This window comes from Acomys minous, assembly GCF_964271855.1.
Source record: "Acomys minous genome assembly, chromosome: 4".
Taxonomy (NCBI): Eukaryota; Metazoa; Chordata; class Mammalia; order Rodentia; family Muridae; genus Acomys; species Acomys minous.
Window position 1 is genome coordinate 111,426,526 of NC_140486.1, and position 26,353 is coordinate 111,452,878.

Consider the following 26,353-nt stretch of genomic DNA (forward strand, 5'->3'; position numbering starts at 1 on the left):
CAGGGTGGCAGAAGCAGATGGGGAACCCCCCCCCTCCGAGCCCCTGCCCACCAGTCTCTCTCTGCCTGGCCCCCAGCCCAACCGTCAGCCCTCCTTCCCCGTCTAAGCCCCTTTGAAGCAGCCGCAGAACAAGAGCTGCTTTGACAGAAGGCGGGGGACTCAAAGCTGGGACGATGAGACTTCAAAGGTGAGGGTCGAGCCCACTACCTCATCGCTCTCCCCCCCAGCCCTGGCTGCCCTCCCACGCAAAAACACCCCCTCTGTCCTCTATATAGCCCTGAGCGCCATTTCCCTGAGGGCTCCCAAGGGGTGAGGGCCAGGTGAGGTGCAGACCACTAACTAGAAATGGGTAATTTAGTGTAAGACATCACGGTCAGAGCGGCTGGAGGGACACAAATCCTGTGCCCAGGAAGAACCACAGGAGAGGGTGGACTTCAGGAAGAAAGAGGACAGGGTCTCCTGCCTTGGCCCCCAGGTCACCATGCTGCTGGCTATGTTGCTGCTGTTGCTGCTACTGTCCCCAGACTCCCAGACTGTCCATGGGCATCCACTGTACATGCGCCTGTCCCCCAGCACCCTGCAAGGTGAGCCGGGCTTGTCTGAGGAAGCCACTGCAATGGGAGGGGCATAGAGAAAATGAGGTCAAGGATAGGGCAAGGAAAATGAGTTTGTCATTCAAACTTATGAGGGCCTGTGTCCCTTTTGCTGACCTGCTTGCGGGGGGTGGGGGGGTGGGGGGGGGGCTGGAACCGGGATATAGGGATATAGGAAGGAGAGGAGGGGCAGATGTCCTCCCCCAGGAAGCAAAAACAGTAAGGGCTCGCTGCCAAGGGATTCTACGTTAACAGAGTTAGAAGACTCAGGGCTGTAGGCTTTGGTAATGCAGGCCAGAAAATGGATATCTCAGCCACATTCACCGGGTGACGGTGGGCATCGGGTTTCCTCTATGAAAGAAGAAACCTTTCAGAGATTCCAGCCCAATTCAATTGAGCGTGGGACCACTTGCCCTGAGGGCTCGGCCTCACTTTCTCTACCACCCTAGTAACCTAGCCTCCTACCATGCTACAGGCGCCTCAGACAGGCTTCAGGGAGAGTAGACTGGGGCTCTCTGCCAAGGAGATGTGACTTTGTGTCCCATGTCCACGCAGTTTTGTCTGCCCAGGGGACTCAGGCATTGCAGGCTGCCCAGAGGAGCGCCCAGTGGGCCATAAAGCGTGTGTTGATGGAGATCCGGCACAGGCTGCATGACTGCCAAGGTTGTACCAACAGGGCTGCCCTGCCCATGCCCCAGCAGGCTCACACTATTCCACGGGATTCGTTCTCTTGTCCGTGGCCAGCCCTTATTTTTAAGATTCCATCCTCCTTGGGGTCAGACTGTTTTTGAAGGTCCAAGTGGAAGGGGAATGCAAACTTCAGGCATAGCAGGGAGGTGGGGGACAGTATGCGCTCAGGTGGTCGCAGGTCCCCGGCTGTTCAAACAGTTCCCCTGTGCTAGAAGGTGGGCCAGGGAAGGGAGTGGTAGAGAGACGAGCCCGGGCTCAGGCCCAGCAAATGGGTAGAGGATCCGCTAGAGGGCGGCAGTGAGAATCTAAAACTTGTTTCCCAGCAGGACCTGGGCGCCCAAGACCTCAAGCCCCGCTCCTCCAGGACCCACCGGAGCCAGGTGAGACTAAAAGGCTCCAAGGAGCAGGGTTGAGGGTGAAGTAGGCTTCACTGTGAAGACAGCTAAAACTTTTCCTTCATGACACAGTTTCTGGCCATTCTAGGACCATGTGGCGAAAGGAGCCAGGGCGTAGCCAACGTGACCCGAGCTCACGGCCGCATAGTTGGAGGCAGCACGGCTCCGTCCGGGGCCTGGCCTTGGCTAGTGAGGCTGCAACTTGGGGGTCTGCCTCTTTGTGGCGGCGTCCTGGTGGCTTCGTCCTGGGTGCTCACGGCTGCACACTGCTTCGCCGGGTACGTCGGAAAGGCACAGCAGGGCTACCCAATCCCGAGGGACTCTGGCACCCATGGACCAAAGGAGAGCAGAGCCGGTCTCTGCTGCCCCCTAGGGGAAGCTGGCTCCTAGCCTCGGGCCTCAAAATGCTGGCGCGGTGGGGGGGGGGGGTGCGGGGGTGGGGGGGTGGGGAGAGTACCCAGAGCAGGAGGGCACCACACTGTGGATTTTCCCCCTGTGAGGACCCACCCCTTCCCAGGCCTCCCTCTCTGTCCCTAGGATCACAGCATTTGCAGGCTCACAGGACGGTGTGGGTGCATGAGGGACTGGGCCTCCAAGGGGCCTCGCAACACCTCTGTCCCTGATGCGTGTCACCCACTGCTTGCTCTACAGTGCCTCGAATGAGCTTCTGTGGACTGTGATGCTAGCCGAGGGGCCCCAGGGGGAGCAAGCGGTGGAAGTGCAGGTGAACCGCATCTTGCCCCACCCTAAGGTGAGAAGCTATGCCTGTGTCCTCAGAGCTGGGAACTGCACAGCCAACCTTCTTCCTTGACCTTGGACTGCCACCTCTCTCTAGTTTGACCCGCAGACCTTTCACAATGACCTGGCTTTGGTACAGTTGTGGACGCCTGTGAGCCCAGAGGGGCCGGCGCGCCCCGTTTGCCTACCCCAGGGTTCTCGGGAACCTCCGGCTGGCACCCCTTGCGCCATTGCAGGCTGGGGAGCCCTCTTCGAAGGTACTACCAGCTAAGGCCTGGCTAAGCTGCAAGTGGTAGTGGAAGAATCAGTGGGGGCAGGGGTGGGGGTTGGGGGGTGGGTGAAAGATTGAGTTTGGGGAGGTTAAGATGATCTTCCATTTCACAAACCGGAAGAAAGCAAAAAAGGGAAAGGGGGAGGGGATTTCAAGGCTCAAGGCTCTACCCTCCAAACCCCTGCCCTCTACACTCTTTCTTGTAGATGGGCCTGAGTCTCAGGCGGTGAGGGAGGCCCGCGTTCCTCTGCTCAGTGCAGACACCTGTCAAAAGGCCCTGGGGCCTGGGCTGCGTCCCAGCACCATGCTCTGTGCTGGTTACCTGGCTGGGGGCATCGACTCATGCCAGGTATGAACTCAAACTGACAGGGGGGTCCTGGATGCGCCTCTCTCCTTGACAAGATAGCCCCCCTTCTCTTTGGAGTCTAGCTGACGGCTCCTACCAACCGCTAAACCTTCCTTATTAAAATGAAAGCAAGTAGAAAGCGCAGAAGCCAAAGCCACCGCCTCCACCAGGTGCTAGGCAGGTATAATACAGAGGCATGGTGAATGTATTGTTCTCTGTTGGCTCTGGTCCCTTAGGGTGACTCCGGAGGCCCTTTAACCTGTTCTGAGTCTGGCCCGCACCCCAGAGAGGTCCTCTTTGGAGTCACCTCTTGGGGGGATGGCTGTGGGGAGCCAGGGAAGCCTGGGGTCTACACCCGTGTGGCCGTGTTCAAAGACTGGCTACAGGAGCAGATGAACGGTGAGCATCCCCCTGCCAATGGTCCCTCGGACAGTTCTGAGCAAGCCAGCTTCTATGCCGCTGCTCTGGTCTCCATGGAAGCGCGGCGGATAGGTGGTTTGTAAGGCCCCATACAAAGGGGTGATCTGGCATCTGCTTGCAGCGGCCCCCTCCACTCGCGAGCCTAGCTGCAGAGAACTTCTAGCTTGGGACCCGCGTGAGGAAGAGCCCTCTGCGGACACCCAAGAGCTCTGCGCCTTTTACGCGCGCCGGTGCAGGAGGTCGGAGCGCTCCTGTGCCCAACTGGCGCTCCAACAGTGTCTGCAGCGCCGGCGACGGTGCGGTCAGTCTGGTTGTCCTCGGCTTGACTAGTGGGCCGGGCCCCACCCCACGCCCGGGCGGACAGTTTACACCTTTGTCCCCTCCCGTAGAGCTGCGGTCACTGGCGCACACGCTGCTCGGCCTGCTCCGGGGCGCGCAGGAGCTTCTGGGCCCTCGGCCAGGGTTGCAGCGTGGAGTCCCCGCGCCTGCTCGTTCCGCTCCGTCACTCCGGGAGCCTCCTGGCCACAAAGACCGCGAACAGCGGTTGTACTCAGGTATCCCAGGTGCCCCAACCAAGCCTTGGTCCCAAGGTCGCGGAGTCCTGTTCTCTTGCCCAGGCGTGCCCCATAACACCACGATCTCCACCCTAGGATCGCGAGTTGCAGAATCGTGGTTCCAGAAGCCAAAGCCGGAGCGGCGCAAGGAAACAAAGGGTAATGTCGCTCCCTGCCGGCCTTCTGGAGAGAAGCAGCCAAAAGGCTGAAACGGGTTTCTGCTAGAAAACTCCAAATGACAACAGAGAAAACCTGCTCACTGCCTCTCTCCCTGGGAAACAGATGGCTTTTTGGGGAGATTTGTGGCACCGAGCCCTTGTTGGTGTCAAATAGAGGCACTATACCTTGCATGAACACGGAACCTCTGCCACCCTCAGTTTCCCCATCTGGAGCACGCAGTGGATGTCAGGGGTATCTGCCCTTAGCTCCCTCTACCGTCTGTTTTCTGATCCTGTGGGGGATTCCCCTTTCTTGTAGGCTGCCCTGGCCTGGAGCCTCTGCAACAGAAGTTGGCAGCTATTCAGCGAGCACACGCCTGGATCCTACAGATCCCGACTGAGCACTTGGCCATGAACTTTCACGAGGTAGGTCTCAGGCTGCCCAAGATCCTTCACAGCAACATGTGAAGGCTGACCTGACCGAAGGCCAGCAGGGACTGGACAGGGGCATTCAGCTTTTGCGTGGGGCGGGCGGGGGAGCTGGGATAAGAGGTGACTCTGAAGAGAGAAAAGTTGAGAGGTAAGAATGGAGGGGCTCATGTGGTCATTCACATGATCAGGAAATTAGGTGGGCTGCCATGACAGGAAGAGGGCGGGGCAAGGATTTAAGTGGATTCCTAAGCTTCGGGAGGAAGAAATGACCCCCAGGTCAAAAACCCTCCGGAGTGTTATTTTGGATCCTGACCTCCCTCTGCAGGTGCTGGCGGATCTGGGCTCCAAGACACTGACTGGGCTCTTCAAAGCTTGGGTGAGGGCCGGCTTGGGGGACCAGCGTGTGGTCTTCAGTGGCCTGGTGGGCTTGGAGCCTTCTACGCTGGCTCATAGTCTCCCTCGGCTACTAGTGCAGGCCCTGAAGGCCTTCCGCTCGGCTTTCCTGACAGGAGAGCCCCAGGGACCCTGAATGGGTTTGGAACCCCAGAGGCCAGGAAAGGGGTACCACAACCAACTTCAGCCTCCTGTTCCCTGCGCCAGGCAGCCTTATCCTGTGAGGCTAACGAGGTTATGTGAGATATGACAAGCTCTCACTATTTCAGCTGATCTTGTAATGTGTGGAGAGAGTGGGGGGTCCTGGACCTCAGACCTCACATGTCTTCCCAAATGTGTCACCAGACACTCACAGCTGCTTTAATAAATGTTATTTATAATCTGCATAAAATCTGGAGCTTTATTGGGATGAGGAGGAGTGGTCATTAGGTAAGGGTAGGGCAGGGGCCAGGCCTCTGGAAACAGTTAACAGAGACCACACAGAAGCAGGAAGGGTGGCTCTTGCTTGCAGTTCTAGCACTCTGGAGACTGAAGCAAGAGTTTGAAGCTAACATGGACTACATAGTGAGCTCTGGCCTAGCCTGGGCTACAAAATGAAACCCTCCTCCAAAGAATTCCTTCAAGTTGTCTTCTGACTCTCAGGCATGTGCCATGAAATGAATACACATACACACACACACACACACACACACACACACAGAATAAATAGATAGCAGATAGATAGGTATGTTGGCTCTGTTTCTTAACAATTAAACTTTATTATACAACCCAACTAGCTTACACAAAAGGGAAAAAAGATTAAAGGGAAACAAAAGTGAACCTTCCAGTATCTGGTCCACAGGATGGGTCCCTAGGTGTCTCTGGCCTGTTCGCTGATCCTCTTCCTGATCCACGTGCGCTCAAGCCCGGTCTCAACCTGCTGCTCCTCTCTGTCCTCTCTGCCTGCCGGTCTCTCATGTGCCAGGGGCGGTCTCCCTCTCCCATTGAGGGTCGATTAGAAACACAATAGTCCAAGTGGAGTCCCTCTGTCCCCTTCCTGAGTTCCAGGCCCAGGATGGCTCCACCCAGTCTACCTCAAGGTTAATCTCAGGGAGTTACCGTGGTGTGTCCAAGGGCAAAGCCCACCAAGACTGCTTTCACCTGTGACAAAGCTTACAATCCTTCCCACACAGATAGGTTTTGTTTTGTTTGTTTGTTTGAGACAGGGTTTCTCTGTGTGAGTTATCCTCTGACCACACACACTGTGGCATGTAGACACACACACACACACACATTAAATAGAATAGAATAAAAAACAGACAAAATTGAGAACTATAGACTTTGATCTCCACTGGCCCATACACAAGCACATACACGCATGTGTATGTATATAACTAGACACGTGTACACACACCATACACATATACCATATACACAAAAGAGCTAGAGGCAGGACAGCTGCTAACATGTCTTTTACTACCCAAGTGGCAGCAACTGGCCTATGTGTCACCACCCTATCAAGGCTACCAACACATACACTCACACACACACACACACACACACATACACACACACACACACACACACCATGTGTCCCCCATCCTCTGCCACCCTCCCAGCCCCCACCCTCCCAGCTATCCCTGACAATCCCTGCTTTGGGCTCCTGCCCTAGCTGGCAAACCCCACCCCCTCATCACCAGCCTTGAAGTATCAGATTGCATTTCCGGCCTCTTCTTTCCAAACACCCCAAGCCACCAGCACCTGTCCCCTAGCCTGCCTCATTCCGTAGCCAACTGGCTGAAGGGAAGACCTAAGCCCCAGTCCGAGGTGGGGGATGGCGGGGCCTCTGCCCACACTGGGGCTGCTGGCTGCCCTTGCTGTGTGTGGTAAGGGTGGACATGACTCCCTTCCTGGGGGCCTTCTGGGCTCCCCACTGCATGGTTCCCTCCCTGCAATGATCCCTACTTCCCACTCTGCCCTTTTTAACCCCAGGTATCCCACTCCCAGGAAGCAACTGACTTCCCTGTGCTCTGCCCAGCCCAGGGCTGACCCAGCGGGACCATAGGGAAGCTTCCCTCCCGGGTCTGGTGACTTAGTACCTTGTTCCTTCCCGACCCCTCCCAGGCAGCTGGGGCCTGAATGAGGAGCACCGGCTGATCCAGCACCTGTTCAAAGAGAAGGGCTACGACAGAGAACTTCGGCCAGTGGCTCGGAAGGAGGACAGAGTGGATGTCGCACTAAGTCTCACCCTCTCCAACCTCATCTCCCTGGTGAGTGGACCTTCCTGGGATGGCCCGGGCTGGGGAGAGGAAGGCAAGAAGGGACAGTTGCTCAAAGGCCTCCTCAGCCTGACCAGCTCTTCTTCCCCGTGAGACCTACCGAACTAGTCCCCAGACCGGATGGCGCTATGGAGTTACAGCTACCCAAAGCCATCTGAGCTGTGCCTTCCAACTGTCACTGCTCGTCCCTGTGCCCTCCCGGGCCCCACTTCAGCAGCCTCCTGCCCTCTGCTTCTGTAGTCTGCAGACCCACCTCAATTTGTTGCTCTTGGAGACCCTGGTCCTTCCAGCTGCCATGGTCCCCTGGAGCCTGGTGACTGAGTTTGGGTGAAATTTTGTTGGGACCATTTGGGGGACAATTCTCTTGTTTGATTACAGAAAGAAGTGGAAGAGACCCTCACCACCAACGTGTGGATAGATCATGTAAGGACACCCTGCCAAAGGCTCCGGGCCCCTTGTGCTCACTTCCGGTGGGGATCCACAAGCTCCTGCGGACACTTCATTGGGAGAGCCTGAGTACACGGACCCCAGCTGCCCTCTTCCACCCAGGCCTCTGCTAGCGCCGAGGACATGTCCTTGAAGGCTAGGGTTCCTCTGTGCTAGAACTGCCACTCTGTCCCAACTCTCAGGCTTTGTTTTGTCTTCCCTAGAGAAGTGAGGACCACTGGGGAGGGTGGACAGAGGCAGAGCCCACTCCTGATGTTCTTTCCGGACTTGTAGGCCTGGACAGACAGCCGACTTCAATGGGATGTCAATGAGTTTGGGAACATCACTGTCCTGCGCCTGCCCCCGGACATGGTGTGGCTACCAGAGATTGTGCTGGAGAACAAGTTGAGAGGAAGCCTCCCAGACCTCCCTGCTTTGTCCTGTTTCCCTCCCTTATCCCCTCAGCCTGCACCTCCAACCCTGCCTGCCTGTCCTTTCTCTCCTGGCTCCTCCAGTCCTGCCAGTCCCTGCCTGGCCAGGGCACACAATGATTATGGTCCCCCCCATCCCACAGCAATGATGGCTCCTTCCAGATTTCATACGCCTGCAATGTGCTTGTTTACAACTCGGGCTACGTGACCTGGCTGCCGCCCGCCATCTTCCGCTCCTCCTGCCCCATCTCGGTCACCTACTTCCCTTTTGACTGGCAGAACTGCTCCCTCAAATTCAGGTGCGTCCACCTGAATGCCTCTTGGTCCAGGGCACCCAGCCAGGGGGCAGGAGGCGGTGAGGGAAATGCTCTCAGACAGGGGCCTTGGTCCCATGCTGACCAAAAATCTTCTCAGACCAGATCCTTTCCCAACTAGCCCTTCCCCCTGCGCCGCAACCTCCTGCCCTCAGAAGCCCCATCCAGAGACTCATGGTCACTCTTTGCCCATTGATCTCTCCAGTTCACTCAAGTATACAGCCAAGGAGATCACACTTAGCCTGAAGCAGGAGGAGGAGGAAGATGGCCGTACCTACCCCATCGAATGGATCATCATTGACCCTGAGGGTTTCACAGGTACTTCAGGAGCCATGGTGGGTGAGCCCTGACGATGCACACATCCTTGGATGTACACAGCCACACCAGCACCCCACACACTCACAGCTGGGGGCACCAGCACACATACAGGCAGGGACAGGTATGCAGCCTGCACACCTACAGAGACTCCAAAAGTAGAAGCACCACTACACCCAACACACACACACAGTAGATATTTGTGAGGATGGCAGGGCCCCTGAGGATGGATGTGGCTGATGCAGATGTAAACGGGCCTTCCTGCACCTGGAGAGCCTAGGGGTGTGGTTAGGGGGGGTCCCATGGATGGGTGTGTGCCACCACCAACCCCATCTGTGACTAGCTCAGTTCTGTGGGGCTCCCTGCTCAGTCCTGTATAGCAGAAGAGGCGTGTCTTCTGGTTTCAGGGCAGGGATACCCTAGATGGGTCTTATACTCACCTAAGGTTCTCCCTAAGATCTAGGCCAAGGAGGGATGGCCAAGAGCTGACACTAGAGCTTTGGTTTTTAACTTAGAAGGCAAACTCAAAGGGGTGTGGTAACACATACCTGTAATCTCGCCACTTGGGAGGCAGAAACAGAAGAACTGCCCCAATTTCAAAGCCAGCCTGGTCTACACAGGGAGTTCCAGCCCAGCCGGGGCTACACACCGAGACCCTGTTTCAAAAACGAATAAAAATAAATGGGGCTCAGCGAGTAAAGGGCACTTGCCGCTAAAGCGGAGAGCATGGGTTTAATTCCTGGAGCCCATATGGTGGAAGGAGAAAATCAACTCCTACAAGTTGTCCTCTGACCTACACCCCACACCCCACACACACCCGACAACACAAAAAGAAAAGCGGGGTGGTGCACACCTGTCATCCCAGTACTTCAGAGGCTGAGGTAAGAGGATCAGGAGTTCAGAGACAGCCTTGACTGCACAATGATATCAGCTTGAACTGCAAACTCAAGGGCCAAGAGCATTTTAGTTAAAACAAAGTACTCTGTCTGTGTGTGTGTGTGTGTGTGTGTGTGTGTGTGTGTGTGTGTGTGTAGCACGCACATGCATGCCATGGCACATCTGTCAAGGTCAGAGGGCAGTTTGCACGAGTCAGTTCTCTCCTTCCCAGAAATTGAACTCAGGTCATCGAGCCTGACAGACACCTTCCATCTCATGGAGTCCTCTCCTTCTAACTCCTAGGCTCCCGCCAGTGATTTTAAAAAACTCTCTTTAATTGCCACACAACCCAATTACTATAGCTTCTTTTTTGTTTTCTTTCTTTTTTTTTTTTTGTTTTTTGTTTTGTTTTGTTTTTGTTTTTGTTTTTTGTTGTTGTTTGTTTTGTCTTGTTTTTGGTTTTTTTGGTTTTTCGAGACAGGGTTTCTCTGTGTAGTCTTGGCTGTCCTGGACTTGCTTTGTAGACCAGGCTGGCCTCGAACTCACAGCGATCTAATATAGCTTCTTCTTCTTTTTTTTTTTTTTTTAAATTTTATTTATTTATTTTATTATGTATATGAGTGCTCTATTTGCATGTATACCGCATGCCAGAAGAGGGCATCAGATCACATTACAGATGGTTGTAAGCCACCGTGTGGTTGCTGGGAATTGAACTCAGGACCTCTGAGGAAGAGCAGGCAGCGCTCTTAACCACTGAGCCATCTCTCCAGGCCCACTTTTTTCTTTTCTTTTCTCCTTCTTCTTTTTTTTTTTTTTTTTATTACTATTTATTTTACTTATCTGGGAGTTTTGTCTGAATTTGCATCTCCATACTAGAAGGCATTGGATCCCATGGGACTACAGTTATAGATGGTTGTGAGTGCTGGGAATTGAACCCAGGACTTTTCTACCTGCTGAGCCATCTCTCCAGCCCCTTGTGACAGCTTTTAAGCCAAAACATATTCCTTATTTGAACCAAGGAGAGAGAGAAACAAAACAAAACAAAACAAAGACCATAAAAGAACCACAAAAAGTCAGAGAAAAACTTCTTCCTCAGAGACTGAACCTGCTAGCCCAACCCCCTAGACAGACCCCACAGCACCCAAGACTTCTCCGTGCCTCAGCTCCCTCAGACAGCAGAGGGGTCTGCTTTGCTGCATCCCAGGCCCTCACTCTGCCCCAAGGCTCCTTAGTCCTATGGGCTCCCCTCCTCCACCTTGATCCCAGACTGTCCTTGTGCCTCCCTCAGAGAATGGTGAATGGGAAATAGTACACCGAGCAGCCAAGAATAATGTGGACCTGAGTGTCCCGATGGACAGCACCGGCCACCAAGACGTCACCTTCTACCTCATCATCCGCCGCAAGCCACTCTTCTATGTCATTAACATCCTGGTTCCCTGCGTGCTCATCTCCTTCATGATCAACCTGGTCTTCTACCTGCCAGGCGACTGTGAGCCCCATGCCCCGTTCCCTGGCTCCCCGGCTCCCAAGGCCACCTAGCACAGGTGTTCCGGTCCTGCCCCTTCTCTTCATGGTGAAGGGAGAAATGACTGTGTATAAGAACTCAGGCAGGAATGGCGGGCAGCCCTGGCTGCTCTTTGGTTTAGGAAGTGCACGTTGGGGTTCTGCCAGGGTGCCTGGGAGCTTTCTTGATTGGCAAACAGAACAGTTAATGTTGATCGCTGACCCAGTGCTGTGCTCCAGATGTTTTTGAGAAACAGGCAGGGAGCTTGGGTTAGGCTACTTTTCCAGATCACTCAGCTAATAAACTATGGGGACAGGATTTAAACCCAGGCATGCGATGCCATACCCTATGATTCTTGTCATGGTATTTTGAACAGTGGCAGCAGGGCCCACCATGGGAGGGGAGGACATTATGGACTCTAAGCGTGAGCTTCCAGCTAGGTCTGACTCCCCAGGTGGAGAGAAGACCTCAGTGGCCATCTCAGTGCTCCTGGCCCAATCTGTCTTCCTGTTGCTTATCTCCAAGAGGCTGCCTGCCACATCCATGGCCATCCCCTTGGTAGGCAAGTGAGTACAGCCCTGCCCACACCCAGCCCTGCCCTTGCCTCTGCCCTCGGTCCCCTGCTCCAGGCACGGTGTGCGCCCCCAGGTTCCTGCTCTTCGGCATGGTGCTGGTTACCATGGTGGTGGTGATCTGTGTCATCGTGCTCAACATCCACTTCCGAACGCCCAGCACCCACGTGCTGTCTGAGGGAGTCAAGAAGGTGAGCTTTTGACCCAAGATGGAAACCAAGTCCTGGGCAGAAGGATCGATGAGAGCAATGGGTGTGCTCAGAAGCATTGGGCGCAGAACCGCTGTTCCTGCTGTACAGAGTGAAGACCTGAGTTCAATCCCTAGCCCCACTAAGCTTTAAAAAAAATAAGGGGCCAGATAGATGGGTCAGTGGATTGGAGTGCTTGCCACCAAGTTTGATCACCTGAGTTTGATCCCCCAGGACCCATGTGATTTAAGGGGGTAGGGACCAACTCCTGCAGCATGCCCCCTACCTCCACAAGAGCACTGTGGCATGTGTACACCCAAGCACATATATACCCACATACATGTGCACATAAACAAATGTAATTTTAAAGTAAAAAGTAAGCAGGTGAGGACACAGGGGACAGGGTGTTTGGGACGAGGCTATCTTTGAACTGAGCCACTGAGGGCCAACAGGCTCTGCTGGAACAAGTCATCTTCTGGGCGACAACTCTATAGATCTTCAACAAAGAATCTATAGGTCTTTAATGATGATTCTATAGGTCTTTAATGGTTTTTGTCTTTAATTGTTTAAAGACTGAGCTCAATATTTGGGCTTCTACTTATTCCAGACAGGGTCTTACTATACAACTCATTAAAAAAAAGAGGGGGGCATGAGTGATGGCTAGTTCGTATAGTGCTAGCTTGCCCAAGGCCTAATATTAAATGGGAACCCAGCCTGGTGGCACAGCCCTAGGATCCTAGTGGGAGGATCAGAATTCAAGGTCATCCCTCAGTCACCTGGTGAGACCTAGGCTGTCCTGGGATGCATGAGACCCTGACTCATGGAGAAGGAAGAGGGAGAAGGAGGCCGGGGTGTGGCTCAGTGATAAAGTGTATGCTCAAACTCTTAATTCTCTTGCCTCTGCCTTCTGAATTCTGGGGTTACAGACACGTACCCCATCCTCAGCTCCTTTTTGTTTTTAAGATTTATTTTCAGTGACTGAGTTCTTCTATTACTGTGAGTAATGAGGGACCATTGAAAACATCCTCTATGCCAGTCAGTGGGGGGATCTGGGAAACAGATGATGGGGTCAGCCTTGGGACCCTGGCAACCAGGTCATCATAATGTATAGAGGTGACTCCACATTTCTGAAATGGCCTCCCTTGTGTCCCCTTGACTGCCAAAGTTCTTCCTGGAGACCCTGCCCAAGCTCCTGCTCATGTCTCGCCCGGGAGAGGAAGACCCAGGCCCCAGGGCTGTCATCCGGAGGAGCAGCTCCCTGGGGTACATCTCCAAGGCGGAGGAGTATTTTTCACTCAAGTCCCGCAGTGACCTCATGTTTGAGAAGCAGTCAGAGCGGCACGGGCTGGCCCGGCGCCTCACCACAGCCCGTGAGTTCTGGTAGCCTTGGAGCTTGGCCCGTACGTGGGAGGTGAGCATGGATAAGCATCACTCCTGCCTCTGGCCCGTGTCTACAGGCAAGCCCCCAGCAAGCTCTGAGCAAGTCCAACAGGAGCTTTTCAATGAGCTGAAGCCAGCTGTGGATGGGGCAAACTTCATTGTCAACCATATGAGGGACCAGAACAGTTACAATGAGGTGAGTGACCTGAGCTTCCCATGGAACCAGATGCTCAAGTACTCTACTGATCAAGTGAATTCTGTCTTCCCCGCATGTACACATGCCTGCTTAGATGAAGAGATGCATGATGGGTAAGGGTCCCTTGTCATGAGTTCTCCCAGGAAGGCAAAATTTCTTCATGAAGCCTCACAGCATCACACTGGGCCAAGCTCAGGGTCACACACAGACACAGCCCTACCGGATCAGGACATTCTAAGTCTTTCTTAGGGTCTGTTCTTTCTCCTCAGATACTCCAGACAGTGTCACTATTTCTTCTGTTATTATGTTACTTTTGTGGCCCTAGGGATTGGACTTGGGGCTTTATGTATACTAGGAAAGCTGAGTGACACCCCCAGCCAAGCATCGGGCCTTTCAAAGGCAGCCATACTGGGTTATCAACTCTTTGGCAACTTTTTAACAGTCCTCCCATTGTATCCATGTGGCTAGAAGCACCCCTGAGTGGTGTGGGCCCTTACTAGGAGCAATGGCAGCATGTCCTGACCCCCACCCCCCACCCCCACTGATGCAAGCCTGAGATGACTACACACACACATATAAACCAACCCTAAGTGCCTCCATTACTGGTCCCTAGCTTAGGGGTGTGATCCTGAGAACCTCCCTCACCCCATGGTGTCTTGACCCTACTTGTAGGAGAAGGACAATTGGAACCAGGTGGCCCGCACAGTGGACCGTCTCTGCCTGTTTGTGGTGACACCCGTCATGGTAGTGGGCACAGCCTGGATCTTCCTGCAGGGTGTCTACAACCAGCCTCCACCCCAGCCTTTCCCTGGAGACCCATTCTCCTACGACGAGAAAGACAAGCGCTTCATCTAGGGCAGGCATGAGTGGACAGCCAGGCAGACAACAGTCTGAGAATAGCAATTTGTTCCTGTCCGTGAGTTGGGGCCTGCCTGGCACTGTGTGGCTGGACTGAGGTCATAGGAGGGAGAGGCCGGCTCCCGGGAGCAATTCCTTTCTAAATAAAGGAGGGAGACACTTGAGATGGGCTGAGAGTGGATGTGGTAGGAAGGAGGCCCCAGGGGTGTGGGGAGAGGCAAGGGTCTTGCTCAAGGGCCAATGAAATGACACCAGGACTGGGAAGAGGGTCCTTCCATCTGAGCTGCGTCTCTGCCTTGCTCCCTTCCAGTCAGAATCTGAACCTCCTGTTTCCTTGCCTTCCTTCCCTCACCCACCCACTCAAACTCAGGCTCCCAGGTCCCACCCGAGGCCTCCTCTCCATTGTCCAGGGCAAGAAGGTCGTCTACGGTTTTGGACTGTCCAGATTGTCATCTTGTCAGCCCCGATTCCTTTGTCATTCTGTCTGGGTCCTTCTGAGAAGCTGGAGACTAGCGTGGAGGATCATGGGACTATCAGTTAAAGTCCCATCAGCGTGAGTCACACACATCCAGGACCCAGCCCCTGTAAAGTACTCCCAAGTTTTTTTCTTCTTCTCTCCGGACTGCCTAAACCAGGGTTGCCTCACAATATTTGAGCACACTTGTGATAAAGAACTATCCGTTGTTCGCCTGAAGTTCAAATTTAAATGTGTATTCGGTTTTCTTATTGACCACAGCCGTCGACCCCATCCTAAAGGAAGGGGCCATTCAGACCTACCCCAGGCCCTGTCGAGAGCACGCCTGAGTGTAACCTGCAAATCCTACCTCTCAGTTCACACCTTGAAACAGTCCCTGCACTGTGCACTTGGCAGTAAGAGTAAAATGGGGTAGAAATGATGCTAGGGTCCTTCAAAGAACAGCTTCTGAGATGGTGCTGCTCTTGCTGGGTGGTGGTGGCACATGCGTTTAACCCCAGCTCTTAGGAAGCAGAGGCAGAGAGATCTTTGTAAGTGTGAAACCAGTCTGGGCTACATAGTCACACACACACACACACACACACACACACACACACACACACACAGAGTGGCATCTCCCTCCCACTCTGCCACTCTCTTTGGAAAGCCAGCTACGGTGCTGAGGATCTGCAGAAGGGTCCACCTAACAACAGCCACATGGGTGGGGAGAGAGAGGACCTTTCTGCCCTGGTGGGACCTCCAGATGAGAGCTTAGCTGCTTCCGGGTTCTGGACCCTCAGGAATTGTGGGGGATAATAAATGTGTTTGGGAGCACAGATTTTGTGGCACTTGCTTCCGTTCACGGTATGCTCTTCAAGGACCCATCACTCCTGCTGCAGTCTTGACTTTGCTTCTCTTATGATAGCTGGGATGGACCCCACAGGCCTGTGCGTGGAAGGCAAGTGTTCCCATCAATTAGCTGTATCCCAACCCTTAGCTTCAGTCTCTTCCTCTGCACGGTGTGTGCAGTAAGCCTCGCTCACAGTTGTTGCTAACATTGAGTTTGCTTGTTGGTATAAAAGTACCTGTGTTCTAGGAACTTTCGGGAACTCTGAGCCAGGGCTGCATTTGCGGGCTTGGGCTGCAGGACATGGGTGAGAAGGGTATGTGCCCAGGACTCCTGCATCCCAGCCTAGTCCTGTGACAGAAAGGAGTCAAGATCAGGGGGACCAGTGGCCCAATTGTTCACCTCATCGTTTTACAGATATAAAGTCTTCACAGCTCAAACTATTTACTCAGAGAGAAGTGGTGATGCCATTTGGTCCCAACAGCAGTGAGTGATCTTGAGATGTGTCTGAGGAAAAGGAAAACCCGTGTCAAGCCAAAACTGACCCTAGTTACTGTCTACAGATTCAAGGTGAAGTTCAGAAAAAACAGCTTCTTCATCCAACACCTACCAGATAAGCAAGGAGTCCAGGACTCCCCAGAATTACCCAGTCATCTTTGGACACAAGGGCTGGGAGAAGGGGCCTCATCTGCCCTTGCTAGCCATTTCTCTCTGCCACTCAGGGGCACTGTTGGAACCCTGGCATGTGGTGATGCTGCTGGCATGTAGCAAGTCCAGCGACTTGTAGGGTCGTCCTTGTCCCAGCTAAGGAGACTGTGGACTCTCCAGAGGTGACAAACCCCCAAATACCACACGCAACCAAGAATACCTTTTGCACAGCTCATTAGCTCCCTGAGGTGTTGTCAGGACCAGTCCTCTATGGTTGACTTGGAGCCCCATCTCCTTTTGGACCAGGATATCACTTTCCTAAGCAGCTTCCCAGTCAGATAACCCTGTACCCCTCTGTCAGTAGAGCTGCCAATCTTCTCAGTGGGGAGCACGTTTGTTAGGAGTGGACCTGCCTCCCAGGACAAAACGCAGTGAGTCGGAGCCACAGCTTAAGTGAGCCGGTGTCCTCACCTAGGAAGAATTTAGATGTGAAGATGGTTACACTGGTTCAGTTGGTGGGGGGTGGGGGGCGGGGGGAAGCAACTAGACACCCAAATTCTTGGCTGCTCACCTAGACTGACTCCCATATCTCCCTGGCCTTGTTACTCATGTTTGCTGCCTTGGGTCGGGAGCTAGCTGCTACAGTTCTTGTGCCTTACGTCTATGTTCTGGAAGGAACAAGGTTGGCCATTTATTACTCCCTTTATTGTTGAGCAGTAAGTTCCGTTGGTGGGGCAACCATCTAGTGTGCACGAAGCCCTGGGTTTGATCTCCAGCAGCACTGTGTGAAAGCCAGGCTGGTGACCACAGCAACCGAGAGGGTAAGGGGCCATCACAGAACATGCCAAGAAGGGAAAGAGGTCACACACTCCCTTTTCTCTTCCAGACACTTGAGGCAAGGAAAGGATGGGTGGGACTAGAGGCACGGCGGATGGCCACTGCTCACAACACTTCCTCACCATAGGGACCAGGCCTGGTCTTTGGCAAAAGTAGATGGATGGGAGTTAAGAGTCGGAGACATGCAAAGGGGAGAATAGGGGAGTGCATTTGGGGGACACCAGAGAGCAAATGGGAGGACCAGAGGCTTCTGAGGTAGAAAGGAACTTCTGGCTTTGGGCCATCCAGGCTTTGGGTCTCCGAGGTTCTTAGTTAGTGAAGCCTTGCTGCTTTCAGAGGAAACAGGGGCCCAGAGCAGATCTAACACCAAGAACAAGCCACCCCCAAGGTAATTGAGTAAAACGGGGTGGGGGTGGGGGTAGGGGGTCAAGCGAGGAATTATGAAAGAAGACGGGTGCCGCCACCACTCCGTGCCCCCACCCATAGAGTTCTCGTGGGATGTAAAGGACTTGAGGCCCTTCTGGGGGCCGGATTCTGAGCCTGACTTCCTGTTTCTAAAACATACTACAACACCACAGACATCTGCTAGGGCTGGGGCTATATTTCCCTAGGCATTCAGAGGTGTCCAGTACCCTAACCCTGCCTGAGACAGCTGCCCATGTGGTAGCACTTAGGGGCCACACACGCTGACCAGACTGCTTGGAATAGCTGGCCACATGACAGGTGGCCCAAGTATTGACAGAGCCAGCAGCAAGTCCCTGTTCCCAGATCAGTCTCAACCCTGCCCTTTGATGGTGACAAGCCTAGAAGTAGATGGGGCTCACTCCCCTGGCCTCCCTTCCCCTGTTGCTCTCCTCCTCTGGCTCTGGGGGACACATCCTCAAGTCTAGCCTGTCTGCCTCAGTGGACCATGAGTCCTCCTAAGCAACTGGGCACATCCCTAGGTCTCCCCAACCCTACACAGGACCTACGGCTATCTGTGTGATAATTTTATGAACTGCAGCCCCACTGACAAGCTACTGTACACAGCTGGCCCGATCACAAGCACTGCCCCCAATTCCATATCCTTCTCAGCGCCCCCCCTAAAGCTTGTTAGGTCTGTGTCCCCTGTCTCAGGCCACAGGAAAAGCTGCCATGGTCCGGAGATAGTCAGTGCCATAGACTTCAATACACTTGCAGCCTCCTACAACCTGTGGCCTGTAGGTCGCAGGCCTCCCAAGATGAAGCCCTACCCACTTGCAAATGAAAACCGGAAATGACACTGTCAACAGTTAGACACCCTGTAGATGCTTGCTTCCTGTGTCTTGGTCCACTAGAGCGACCACAGAGGCACCAGACGTTGTGGGAGAGGCTTGAGGGAGTGAGTCAAAGTCACGGAGAGCCTCAGGTCAAACCACAGACACACACACACACACACACACACACACACACACACACACACACACACAAGACAGAATGAAAGTGCCTCATCAATCACTACCGGCCTCCTCAGCACCACCTCTGTGCCATACCCATCTGTCCTTGGGTATTTGCTGAGTCTCCTAGCTGGAAAAACAGGTGTAGATCTGAAGCGACTAAGTTTGAGAGTGGGTTGTCTCTGTTTGAGACAGTTTTGAAAGTGTCCCATCTTCAATGGGTCCTTAATTCCATGGCTGGCCCAGGTAATCTGAGCCCAGCATTGTACACATCCTGGGAACAGCTGACAATGCTGTGGTCAGACAGCTGGTGGGGCCAGCTAGAGCTGGCAGGGATGGCTAGGATGGGAATGCAGGCTGACATATGACACTCCAGCCCACCCCACCCCCACCCCACCCCCACACGCCCCCAGGACCTGCAAATCTACTGTCCCACCCATCACCGGGCAGAACTGAGGCACCATGCATGGGGGCCAGGGACCTCGGCTGCTCCTGCAGCTGCTGGCTATCTGCCTGGGTGAGGCATTAGGGATTTGAGACTGTAAGGTTGGGAGCCACGGAAGGGACAGATCGGGAGTGCAAGGCTACAGCGGATGGAGGGTCTGGGAGCTATCTGTGCTCTCCCTAGCCCCAGCCCCACTGAGTCTCCACTTTGCCCCTCTGTGCCTCCCACGCTCTGTCTGTTGTAGGGGCCCGGAGCCGCAACCAAGAGGAGCGCCTGCTTGCCGACCTGATGCGAAACTACGACCCCCACCTGCGGCCCGCCGAGCGAGACTCAGACGTGGTCAACGTCAGCCTGAAGCTTACCCTGACCAACCTCATCTCCCTGGTGGGGAAATGTTGGGCATCATCAGGCCCCTAGACTTATGGGGGGGGGGGGGCAGATAGAATCTAACTCTAGTACCCAGAACAGCAGAGGGCCTACAGCAGGGAGGACAGGGCTCGCGAAATCCTTGTGGCTATGAGGTGGGAGGCTGAGAGCTTCGTGGGTCCAGCTGTGTCTGGTGGAGACATTGGTACCTCTGGAGGGGAGATTTCAGGGGTTTAGCCTAACTCTCGTCTGTACCCACGCCAGAACGAGCGAGAGGAGGCCCTCACGACTAATGTCTGGATAGAGATGGTAAGCCGCCCACCTGCTTTATCTCCCTGCTTATTGCGGCTGCCCCTCGCCGCCACCCCTTGGGCCCTCTCTGCTGGCATGCCATTCCCCAGCCCTGTGTAGCTCAGGGCAGAAAGGAACTGCCTCTTCATGAACAGCAATGGTGCGACTATCGCCTGCGCTGGGACCCGCAAGACTATGAAGGCCTGTGGATACTGAGGGTGCCGTCCACTATGGTCTGGCGGCCGGATATCGTGCTGGAGAACAAGTGAGGAGAGGGCTTGGGTAGGAAATGAAGGATGCCGGGGTCCAGCAGGACGAGGAAGGTTAGAGAAAGAACAGGAGAGCAGGGTACTGCAGGGTGCCAGGCTGAGGGTGGGACTCAAGTACAGACACTGGCCTGGGCCCACGAGACTTGAGTCTAGTCCTCCTGGCCTCCTGTAATGTGTTAGCCCCCTGGGCGGGGGTGGGGAGTAGTTTCCCATCCCTGTAACCTGGAGTCAATTTTAACAGCTAAAGAAATGATTAGAGATCATCAGGTCAGACACACAAAAATGGTTCATTCAGAGTCGGGCACTCCATGAGAGCTTGATAGTGTTAGCTATTTTTGCCATAATTGTAGTTATTAATATGGAGAAAGAGAAGCAGAGATTATGGGGGTGGTTGTGGGGGCACTGTCTCCTCCAGACTTCTGTACTCATCTCAGGTCCGGAGTGGAGATGCCCTGGAGGTTGTTTGGGGTGATAGTAGACGCTGGCCAATCAGGAGTGTGGTAGCGCTCAGATTCCATCCATGCAAAGCAGACAGACAGTTTGGGGCTGTGGTACCTCTCTGCCTCCAGCTCTGTGCTCTGTACTCTGCCCTCTGCACACAGTGTGGACGGTGTCTTCGAGGTGGCCCTCTACTGCAACGTGCTTGTGTCCCCCAACGGTTGTATCTACTGGCTGCCACCTGCCATCTTCCGTTCCGCCTGCTCCGTCTCTGTCACCTACTTCCCCTTCGACTGGCAGAACTGCTCACTCGTCTTCCAGTGAGACCACTGATGGAGTCGGGGGAGCTTCAGGGAGCCAGTGGCTTGGGGGGTGGGGGGGAGGGCAGGGCTGGATAGAGGCAGGAGACCAGCATTGGAGGTACCTCAAGGCCGGTGGCCTGGATCCATCACCTGTACCTATTTTGAGGGAGACACCTGAATGTGTCCTCTCACGCGTCCTCTGTCATTGCTCCAGCTTCCTGTCTGTGTCCCAAGGGGAGACACAGATGTCTAGAGTATGTGGGTAAGAACACACAGGCATACCTGCACACACATAGAACCGTACACAGGCAGGCTGTCCTGGAAAAGAAAAGCCTGGCCTAAGCCAGCATGTGACCCGAGCCACATCTGACACCTCTGGGTCGCGGTTTATTCATCCATAAGCAGTGACGGGAGGTCTTGGGAGGAGCTGGCAGGACTCCAGGTGTCCTGTTATGATAGGTTAGTCTTTCTGCCCTATGGTCTTTGGTGGCAGTGGGAGAGACAGGGTGGCCCTGAAGCCTTTGGCCAGGCAGTAGCACACTGAGCCCCCAAAGAGCCAGTGTTCCCCACGTCCCGCATGCTGCCACCTACCAAGGCCTGATGGGAGACTCAGAGCATCACACTGTGTATGTCAGAGCCCGGTGCCCACAGCTGCCTTCAGACCACTGTGTCTGTGACCTCACGAGCAGGTCTCCCTGGCTTCACTTTCCACTCCTGACCCACAGGTCCCAGACTTACAGCACCAGTGAGATCAACTTGCAGCTGAGCCAGGAAGATGGGCAAGCCATTGAGTGGATCTTCATTGACCCGGAGGCTTTCACAGGTAACCCCCGCTGGGAGCCCCTGACAGATCAGGGCCGTGCTGTCCCATACACTCCGATATGAAAACCACGGTGGATTATAGTATATGGTTTCCAAAAGATCCCGACGGAAATCCAGGCACGGTGGCACACATATACTATCCCAGCCCTCCGGAGGATGGAAAGTTTGAAGCTAGCTTGGGCTATGCAGTAAGACGGTCTTTAAAGAGAAAGGCAGGAGGGCTAGGGAGATGGCTCCCTGGGATAAAGCACTTATGGCACGTATATGAAGACCAAAATTCAGGTCCCCAGAACTCACATAAACGCTGGTTAGGAGTGGCAGCCTACCTGTAACTCCAGCACAAGGCAGGCAGAAACAAGAGAGTCCCAGGGACAGACCCTGCCTCAGTATAAAAGGTGAAGAGTGACCGAAGAAGACACACAACATCTGGCTTCCATGTCTACACACACACACATGCATCTACACATACACATGCACCCCACACATGTGAATATATAGACACATACATGTGCACATATGTATGCACTCATATATCACACACACACACAAAAAGGATCCAGGCAAGTTCTGACTTTTCCTACAATACTTACTCTAATTCGGGCCTGAGGAATCGATAGTCAGTCTCCCATTCCGCTTGTGTCTCTGCATACTGGTGCTTACCCCCTTAATAAAGCACACGCCGCCCCTGGGACTTGGTTGTTCAGGCCATTCATTTACCCAGGTCACATCCCCTGTGCTCACCACAGAGAATGGAGAATGGGCCATCCGGCATCGACCGGCCAAGATGCTACTGGACTCTGTAGCACCAGCAGAGGAAGCGGGCCATCAAAAGGTGGTGTTCTACCTGCTCATCCAGCGCAAGCCCCTCTTCTACGTCATCAACATCATCGCCCCCTGTGTGCTCATTTCCTCTGTCGCCATCCTCATCTACTTCCTTCCTGCCAAGGGTACCTGGGCCTGGGGGAGGGCAGCAGCGTAGAGGCCCATGGGGAGGCCAGGGCAGGCCTTGCTCATGGCCCAGGGTGGCACCACAATCCTAGGGCAAGGACAATGGGCTTCCTGTAGGGTAAGGGGGTTCCTCAGGGTGTGGGTGTGGGTGTGTATGTGGTGGGGGCCTGTTCTGAGGGCATCTTGGTCATGGGCAGCGGGCGGCCAGAAATGCACAGTGGCCATCAACGTGCTCCTGGCCCAGACTGTCTTCCTTTTCCTCGTGGCCAAGAAGGTGCCTGAGACCTCCCAGGCAGTGCCGCTCATCAGCAAGTAAGGCTGCTCCTCACACCTGCTCCCCACCCCCCACCGTCTTTCCTGGGGATCGAGCCCATGGCCTTGCTAAGCTCTATCCCCAGCACAGCCCTTCCACTCCTGGGGCTTTTGATATGACCTTCCACCAGGGAACCTAAGGGAAGCAGGGTGGGTGGCACCTGGGTCTGAGGTGTGTAAGGGACATTCAGCCTCCTGCCTGCCTGACCCTGGACAGGTACCTGACCTTCCTCATGGTGGTGACCATCCTCATCGTCGTGAACTCTGTGGTCGTGCTCAACGTGTCCTTGAGGTCCCCCCACACGCACTCCATGGCCCGGGGGGTCCGCAAGGCAAGACACTTCCCTGCCACTCAGGCATTCCATCTGTCCTTCCCAATAACATGTGACCCCTCCACATCTCTGTCCCCATCCCCAAATTCAGCAGCACACCTATGACATATGTATCTTCAGGCCTAAGGCTGCCAAATGAAAATATCAGTGCCCAGAGAATGTTACATGTGCTAACTTTTTTAAAGCCCCATAAATGGGTATTGGTGTGCATTGACTCCATTTAAGAGGGGGGGGGGGGACAAAGAGGTTACGCAGCTTACCCAATGTTACCCAGTTCCCAGAAAGCAGAGAGAGGATTCTGTCCCAGCTGTCTGTGTGCTCTGCAGTCCGCCTGCAGCAGGCTGCTGAGAATGCTGTTACAAATGTAGATTCCCTAGGTATATGCCAGGTAGCCTAGGCTATTCTAGCAGGGAGCAGAGAGTTAAAGTCCATTTGTTTGAAGTAAGTGCTCTGGTGAACCTGAAGGTCGCAAAAGCTTGGGGCCCAGGTTCTGTGTCCAGAAAAAAAGTAGTCAAGCTGTACCAGGACCCAGTTCTGCCCCTAAGGCATTGCCTTCATGCTCCTGCTTGTATTCCCAAGCATGGTCTGGCTGCCCAAACAGGCCCTACCACAGCCACGCCTTTACAGGTATTCCTGCGGCTCCTGCCCCAGCTGTTACGGATGCATGTGCGCCCACTGGCCCCTGCTGCTGTCCAGGATGCCCGGCTGCCGCTCCAGAATGGCTCCTCCTCCTGGCCCATCGTGAACCGGGAGGAAGGGGGTCCCTGTCTGCCCCGAAGTGAACTCCTCTTTAGGCAGAGGCAGCGCAACGGATTGGTGCAGGCAGTACTGGAGAAACTAGGTGAGGCCCAAGGGGTGTCACTGGAACAATCCTGACCAGCGAGTGCAGCTGGAGCTGGGCACAGCAGATAAGTGCTGGGCAAGTGTTCAAGTTGGAGAGAGGGGGCTGGGTCTCTGGAAAGAAGCCACACCCCTGGCTGCTCTTTTCCACTGACTCTGTTTCCCCATCAGAGAATGGTCCAGAACCGAGGCAGAGCCAGGAGTTCTGTGGCAGCCTGAAGCAAGCTTCCCCAGCCATCCAAGCCTGTGTGGAAGCCTGTAACCTCATGGCCCGGGCCAGACAGCAGCAGAGTCACTTTGATAGTGTAAGCAGGGCAGGGTGGGAGAGGACCCAAGCGTAATGTGAGAACAGGGTGAATGGGTGCTGGGTTTAGCTTCATGGATGGAAAAAAGCAGAGCTGGGAAGCGGACGGAGGGGGGACCACCAGGACAGAAGCCAGGAAAGAAGACTGGCCGGTACCTAGACAGAGGGGGAAAGACTGAAGAATAGAGAATGGAAGCCAGCTGGGGACCCAACAGTGAAAGCAAGGGCCAGGCTAGCGGCTACCCCGGTCACCCCCCTATTGCACAATCTGTTGTTGCCCTCAGGGGAATGAGGAGTGGTTCCTGGTGGGCCGAGTGCTGGACCGCGTCTGTTTCCTAGCCATGCTCTCACTGTTCATCTGTGGCACCGCTGGCATCTTCCTCATGGCCCACTACAATCGGGTGCCTGACCTGCCATTCCCTGGAGACCCCCGCCCCTACCTGCCTTTGCCAGACTGAGCGAACCAATCACTCCTGGGTCCTGCTGTTGATGTATTCGGGAGCGCTCCTTGGAAAGTACCCAAACATTCCTGGGAGGAGACAAGGGAAATAAAGAGACAGAGAGGGAGTTCTGGAGTGGTTGGTGATGGGTGTGGTCGTGCATGACTTTGGGACTGACATTTCTGTGGCAATGGCTGGCACCAGTCCTCCACCTCCTGTGTTCCTCTCACTTCAGCAGAGCACCACTGGTAAAGCCACTTTGAAGCCCCAAGGACTCTGCTTTTCATGATGCCATTGGCTGGGGAAGGTCTTACCTTTTGAGGTCTGAGAATTCCCTCCTGCCTTTTTGTAAGATTTATTTTTATTATTTTTAGCTACATATATGTATGTATTGGGAGTGGGTTGTGTGCACCCAGACGAGGGTACCTGTTGGAGGCCAGCAGAGGGCATCAGAAGCCTAGAGTTGGAGTTATAGGTGCTAGAGAGCAACCAGAGGGTGGGTGCTGGGAACTGATCTCATGTCCTCTCCGCAAGCATCAAGTGCTGTCAGCCACTGAGCTATCTCTCCAACTCTATCATCTTCCCTCTTGTGATCTTTCTCTAAAAGGGTGGTAAGAGATGTGGAGTCTCTTAAAAGAAGAGAACCAGAGCTGCGTGTGGTGGAGCCCACCTTTAGTCTTAGCACTAGGAAGGCAGAGACAAGACAATCTCTGTGAGTTTGAGGCCAGCTAGAATGAGAGAGAGAGAGAGAGAGAGAGAGAGAGAGAGAGAGAGAGAGAGAGAGAGAGAGAAGAAGAAGAAGAAGAAGAAGAAGAAGAAGAAGAAGAAGAAGAAGAAGAGGAGGAAGAGGAGGAGGAGGAGGAGGAGGAGGAGGAGGAGGGGTGGGGTGTAGAGATAGCTCAGTGGTTAAGGACTCTGAATATCTTTTTTTCAAGGGATCTGAGTTGGATTCCCAGCACCCACATGGCAGCTTACGTCCAGCTGTAACTCCAGTTCCAGGTGATCTAACTCTCTTTTGTGGCTTCTGCAATACACTCGTGTAGATAGTGTAGATATGAGCACAGGCAGAAAACCCATATACATAAAATGAAAATAAACCTTAAAAACAAGGTGTACTCGGGGCTACAGAGATGGCTTGATGGATAGGAGCACTTGCTGCTCTCCCAGGTTCAAGTCCCAGCACCCACATGGCAGCTCACAACTAACTAACTTCAGTGCCAGGGATCTGACACCCTCACACAGACATAAATGCAAGCAAAACACCAATGTACATGTAAATAATTTTAAATATTTTTTAAAAAGGAGTGGTGGGCATGGTAGAACACGCCTTTAATTCCAGCACTTGAGAGGCAGAGGCAGGTGGATTGCTTTGAGTTCAAGGCCAGCCTGGTCTACAAAATGAGTCCAGGCCAGGCAAGGCTACACAGAGAAATCCTGTCTCAAAAAACCAACCAAACAAACAAACAAAACCAAAAACCAAACCAAAACAAACAAAACCAAAAAATTTCTTGAGTGTTATCTTTTTGTCCATTGTTAGAAAGTCTTCACATTATGGACAGGCAAGAGTCACTATTCACCTGACCCATGTTTCACTTGAGCAAGCTGAGATCCAGGATAAGAATTCCCTAGAATGCTCCGTTAGGATCCAAAGTCCCACCTCTGACCCAATCTAAGACACTGTAAGAAAGATTCCTAGCCCTGCAAGTGCACCTTTCTTTCCCTCTCTTCTCAAAAG

General features: G+C 53.9%; 3 protein-coding genes across 7 annotated transcripts; all 3 read left to right on the top strand.

Annotated features, from left to right (window-relative positions):
* Positions 1-481: 481 nt before the first annotated feature.
* On the top strand, positions 482-5,369 carry PRSS56 (serine protease 56; the record flags this gene model as incomplete). 2 transcript variants are annotated; one of them, XM_084778996.1, is made up of 13 exons in its annotated part: positions 482-584; positions 1,149-1,256; positions 1,610-1,663; positions 1,767-1,956; positions 2,330-2,429; positions 2,514-2,673; positions 2,894-3,036; positions 3,270-3,432; positions 3,575-3,754; positions 3,843-4,007; positions 4,104-4,166; positions 4,485-4,591; positions 4,923-5,369. In XM_084778996.1, the coding sequence occupies 13 exons, from the start codon at positions 482-484 to the stop codon at positions 5,124-5,126; spliced, it is 1,740 nt and encodes a 579-aa protein (XP_084635122.1). In that variant the 3' UTR covers positions 5,127-5,369. The 2 variants fall into 2 exon arrangements, with proteins under 2 accessions (XP_084635122.1, XP_084635121.1); XM_084778995.1 differs by lacking the exon at positions 1,149-1,256 and having other exon boundaries at positions 1,607-1,663; positions 3,843-4,166.
* A 1,350-nt stretch (positions 5,370-6,719) lies between these two features.
* CHRND (cholinergic receptor nicotinic delta subunit) lies at positions 6,720-15,002 on the top strand. 3 transcript variants are annotated; one of them, XR_014778606.1, is made up of 13 exons: positions 6,720-6,855; positions 7,094-7,239; positions 7,627-7,671; positions 7,969-8,078; positions 8,249-8,404; positions 8,625-8,737; positions 10,899-11,099; positions 11,569-11,680; positions 11,763-11,877; positions 13,040-13,244; positions 13,332-13,450; positions 14,123-14,366; positions 14,679-15,002. XR_014778606.1 is itself a non-coding variant. In XM_084778997.1 (12 exons), the coding sequence occupies exons 1-12, from the start codon at positions 6,804-6,806 to the stop codon at positions 14,303-14,305; spliced, it is 1,557 nt and encodes a 518-aa protein (XP_084635123.1). In that variant the 5' UTR covers positions 6,720-6,803; the 3' UTR covers positions 14,306-15,002. The 3 variants fall into 3 exon arrangements, 2 of the variants coding, with proteins under 2 accessions (XP_084635123.1, XP_084635124.1); XM_084778997.1 differs by having other exon boundaries at positions 14,123-15,002; XM_084778998.1 differs by lacking the exon at positions 6,720-6,855 and adding an exon at positions 6,878-6,961 and having other exon boundaries at positions 14,123-15,002.
* A 3,915-nt stretch (positions 15,003-18,917) lies between these two features.
* CHRNG (cholinergic receptor nicotinic gamma subunit) lies at positions 18,918-24,745 on the top strand. 2 transcript variants are annotated; one of them, XM_084779040.1, is made up of 12 exons: positions 18,918-19,026; positions 19,199-19,338; positions 19,585-19,629; positions 19,767-19,876; positions 20,483-20,638; positions 21,346-21,443; positions 22,189-22,389; positions 22,588-22,702; positions 22,920-23,034; positions 23,662-23,875; positions 24,046-24,179; positions 24,463-24,745. In XM_084779040.1, exons 1-12 carry the CDS (start codon positions 18,972-18,974, stop codon positions 24,634-24,636), a joined length of 1,557 nt encoding a protein of 518 aa, XP_084635166.1. In that variant the 5' UTR covers positions 18,918-18,971; the 3' UTR covers positions 24,637-24,745. The 2 variants fall into 2 exon arrangements, with proteins under 2 accessions (XP_084635166.1, XP_084635167.1); XM_084779041.1 differs by lacking the exon at positions 24,046-24,179 and having other exon boundaries at positions 24,463-24,599.
* Positions 24,746-26,353: the final 1,608 nt, after the last annotated feature.

What these genes read in the sequence shown, in the direction of transcription:
- CHRNG (XM_084779040.1), top strand. Translation starts at nt 18,972, where the DNA reads ATGCATGGGGGCCAGGGACCTCGGCTGCTCCTGCAGCTGCTGGCTATC. An exon ending in CTAATGTCTGGATAGAGATG is followed by an intron (nt 19,630 to 19,766) that starts GTAAGCCGCCCA and finishes CTTCATGAACAG; the next exon opens with CAATGGTGCGACTATCGCCT. An exon ending in GGCAGTACTGGAGAAACTAG is followed by an intron (nt 23,876 to 24,045) that starts GTGAGGCCCAAG and finishes TTTCCCCATCAG; the next exon opens with AGAATGGTCCAGAACCGAGG.
- CHRND (XM_084778997.1), top strand. Translation starts at nt 6,804, where the DNA reads ATGGCGGGGCCTCTGCCCACACTGGGGCTGCTGGCTGCCCTTGCTGTG. An exon ending in AACTGCTCCCTCAAATTCAG is followed by an intron (nt 8,405 to 8,624) that starts GTGCGTCCACCT and finishes TGATCTCTCCAG; the next exon opens with TTCACTCAAGTATACAGCCA. An exon ending in GCCATCCCCTTGGTAGGCAA is followed by an intron (nt 11,681 to 11,762) that starts GTGAGTACAGCC and finishes GTGCGCCCCCAG; the next exon opens with GTTCCTGCTCTTCGGCATGG.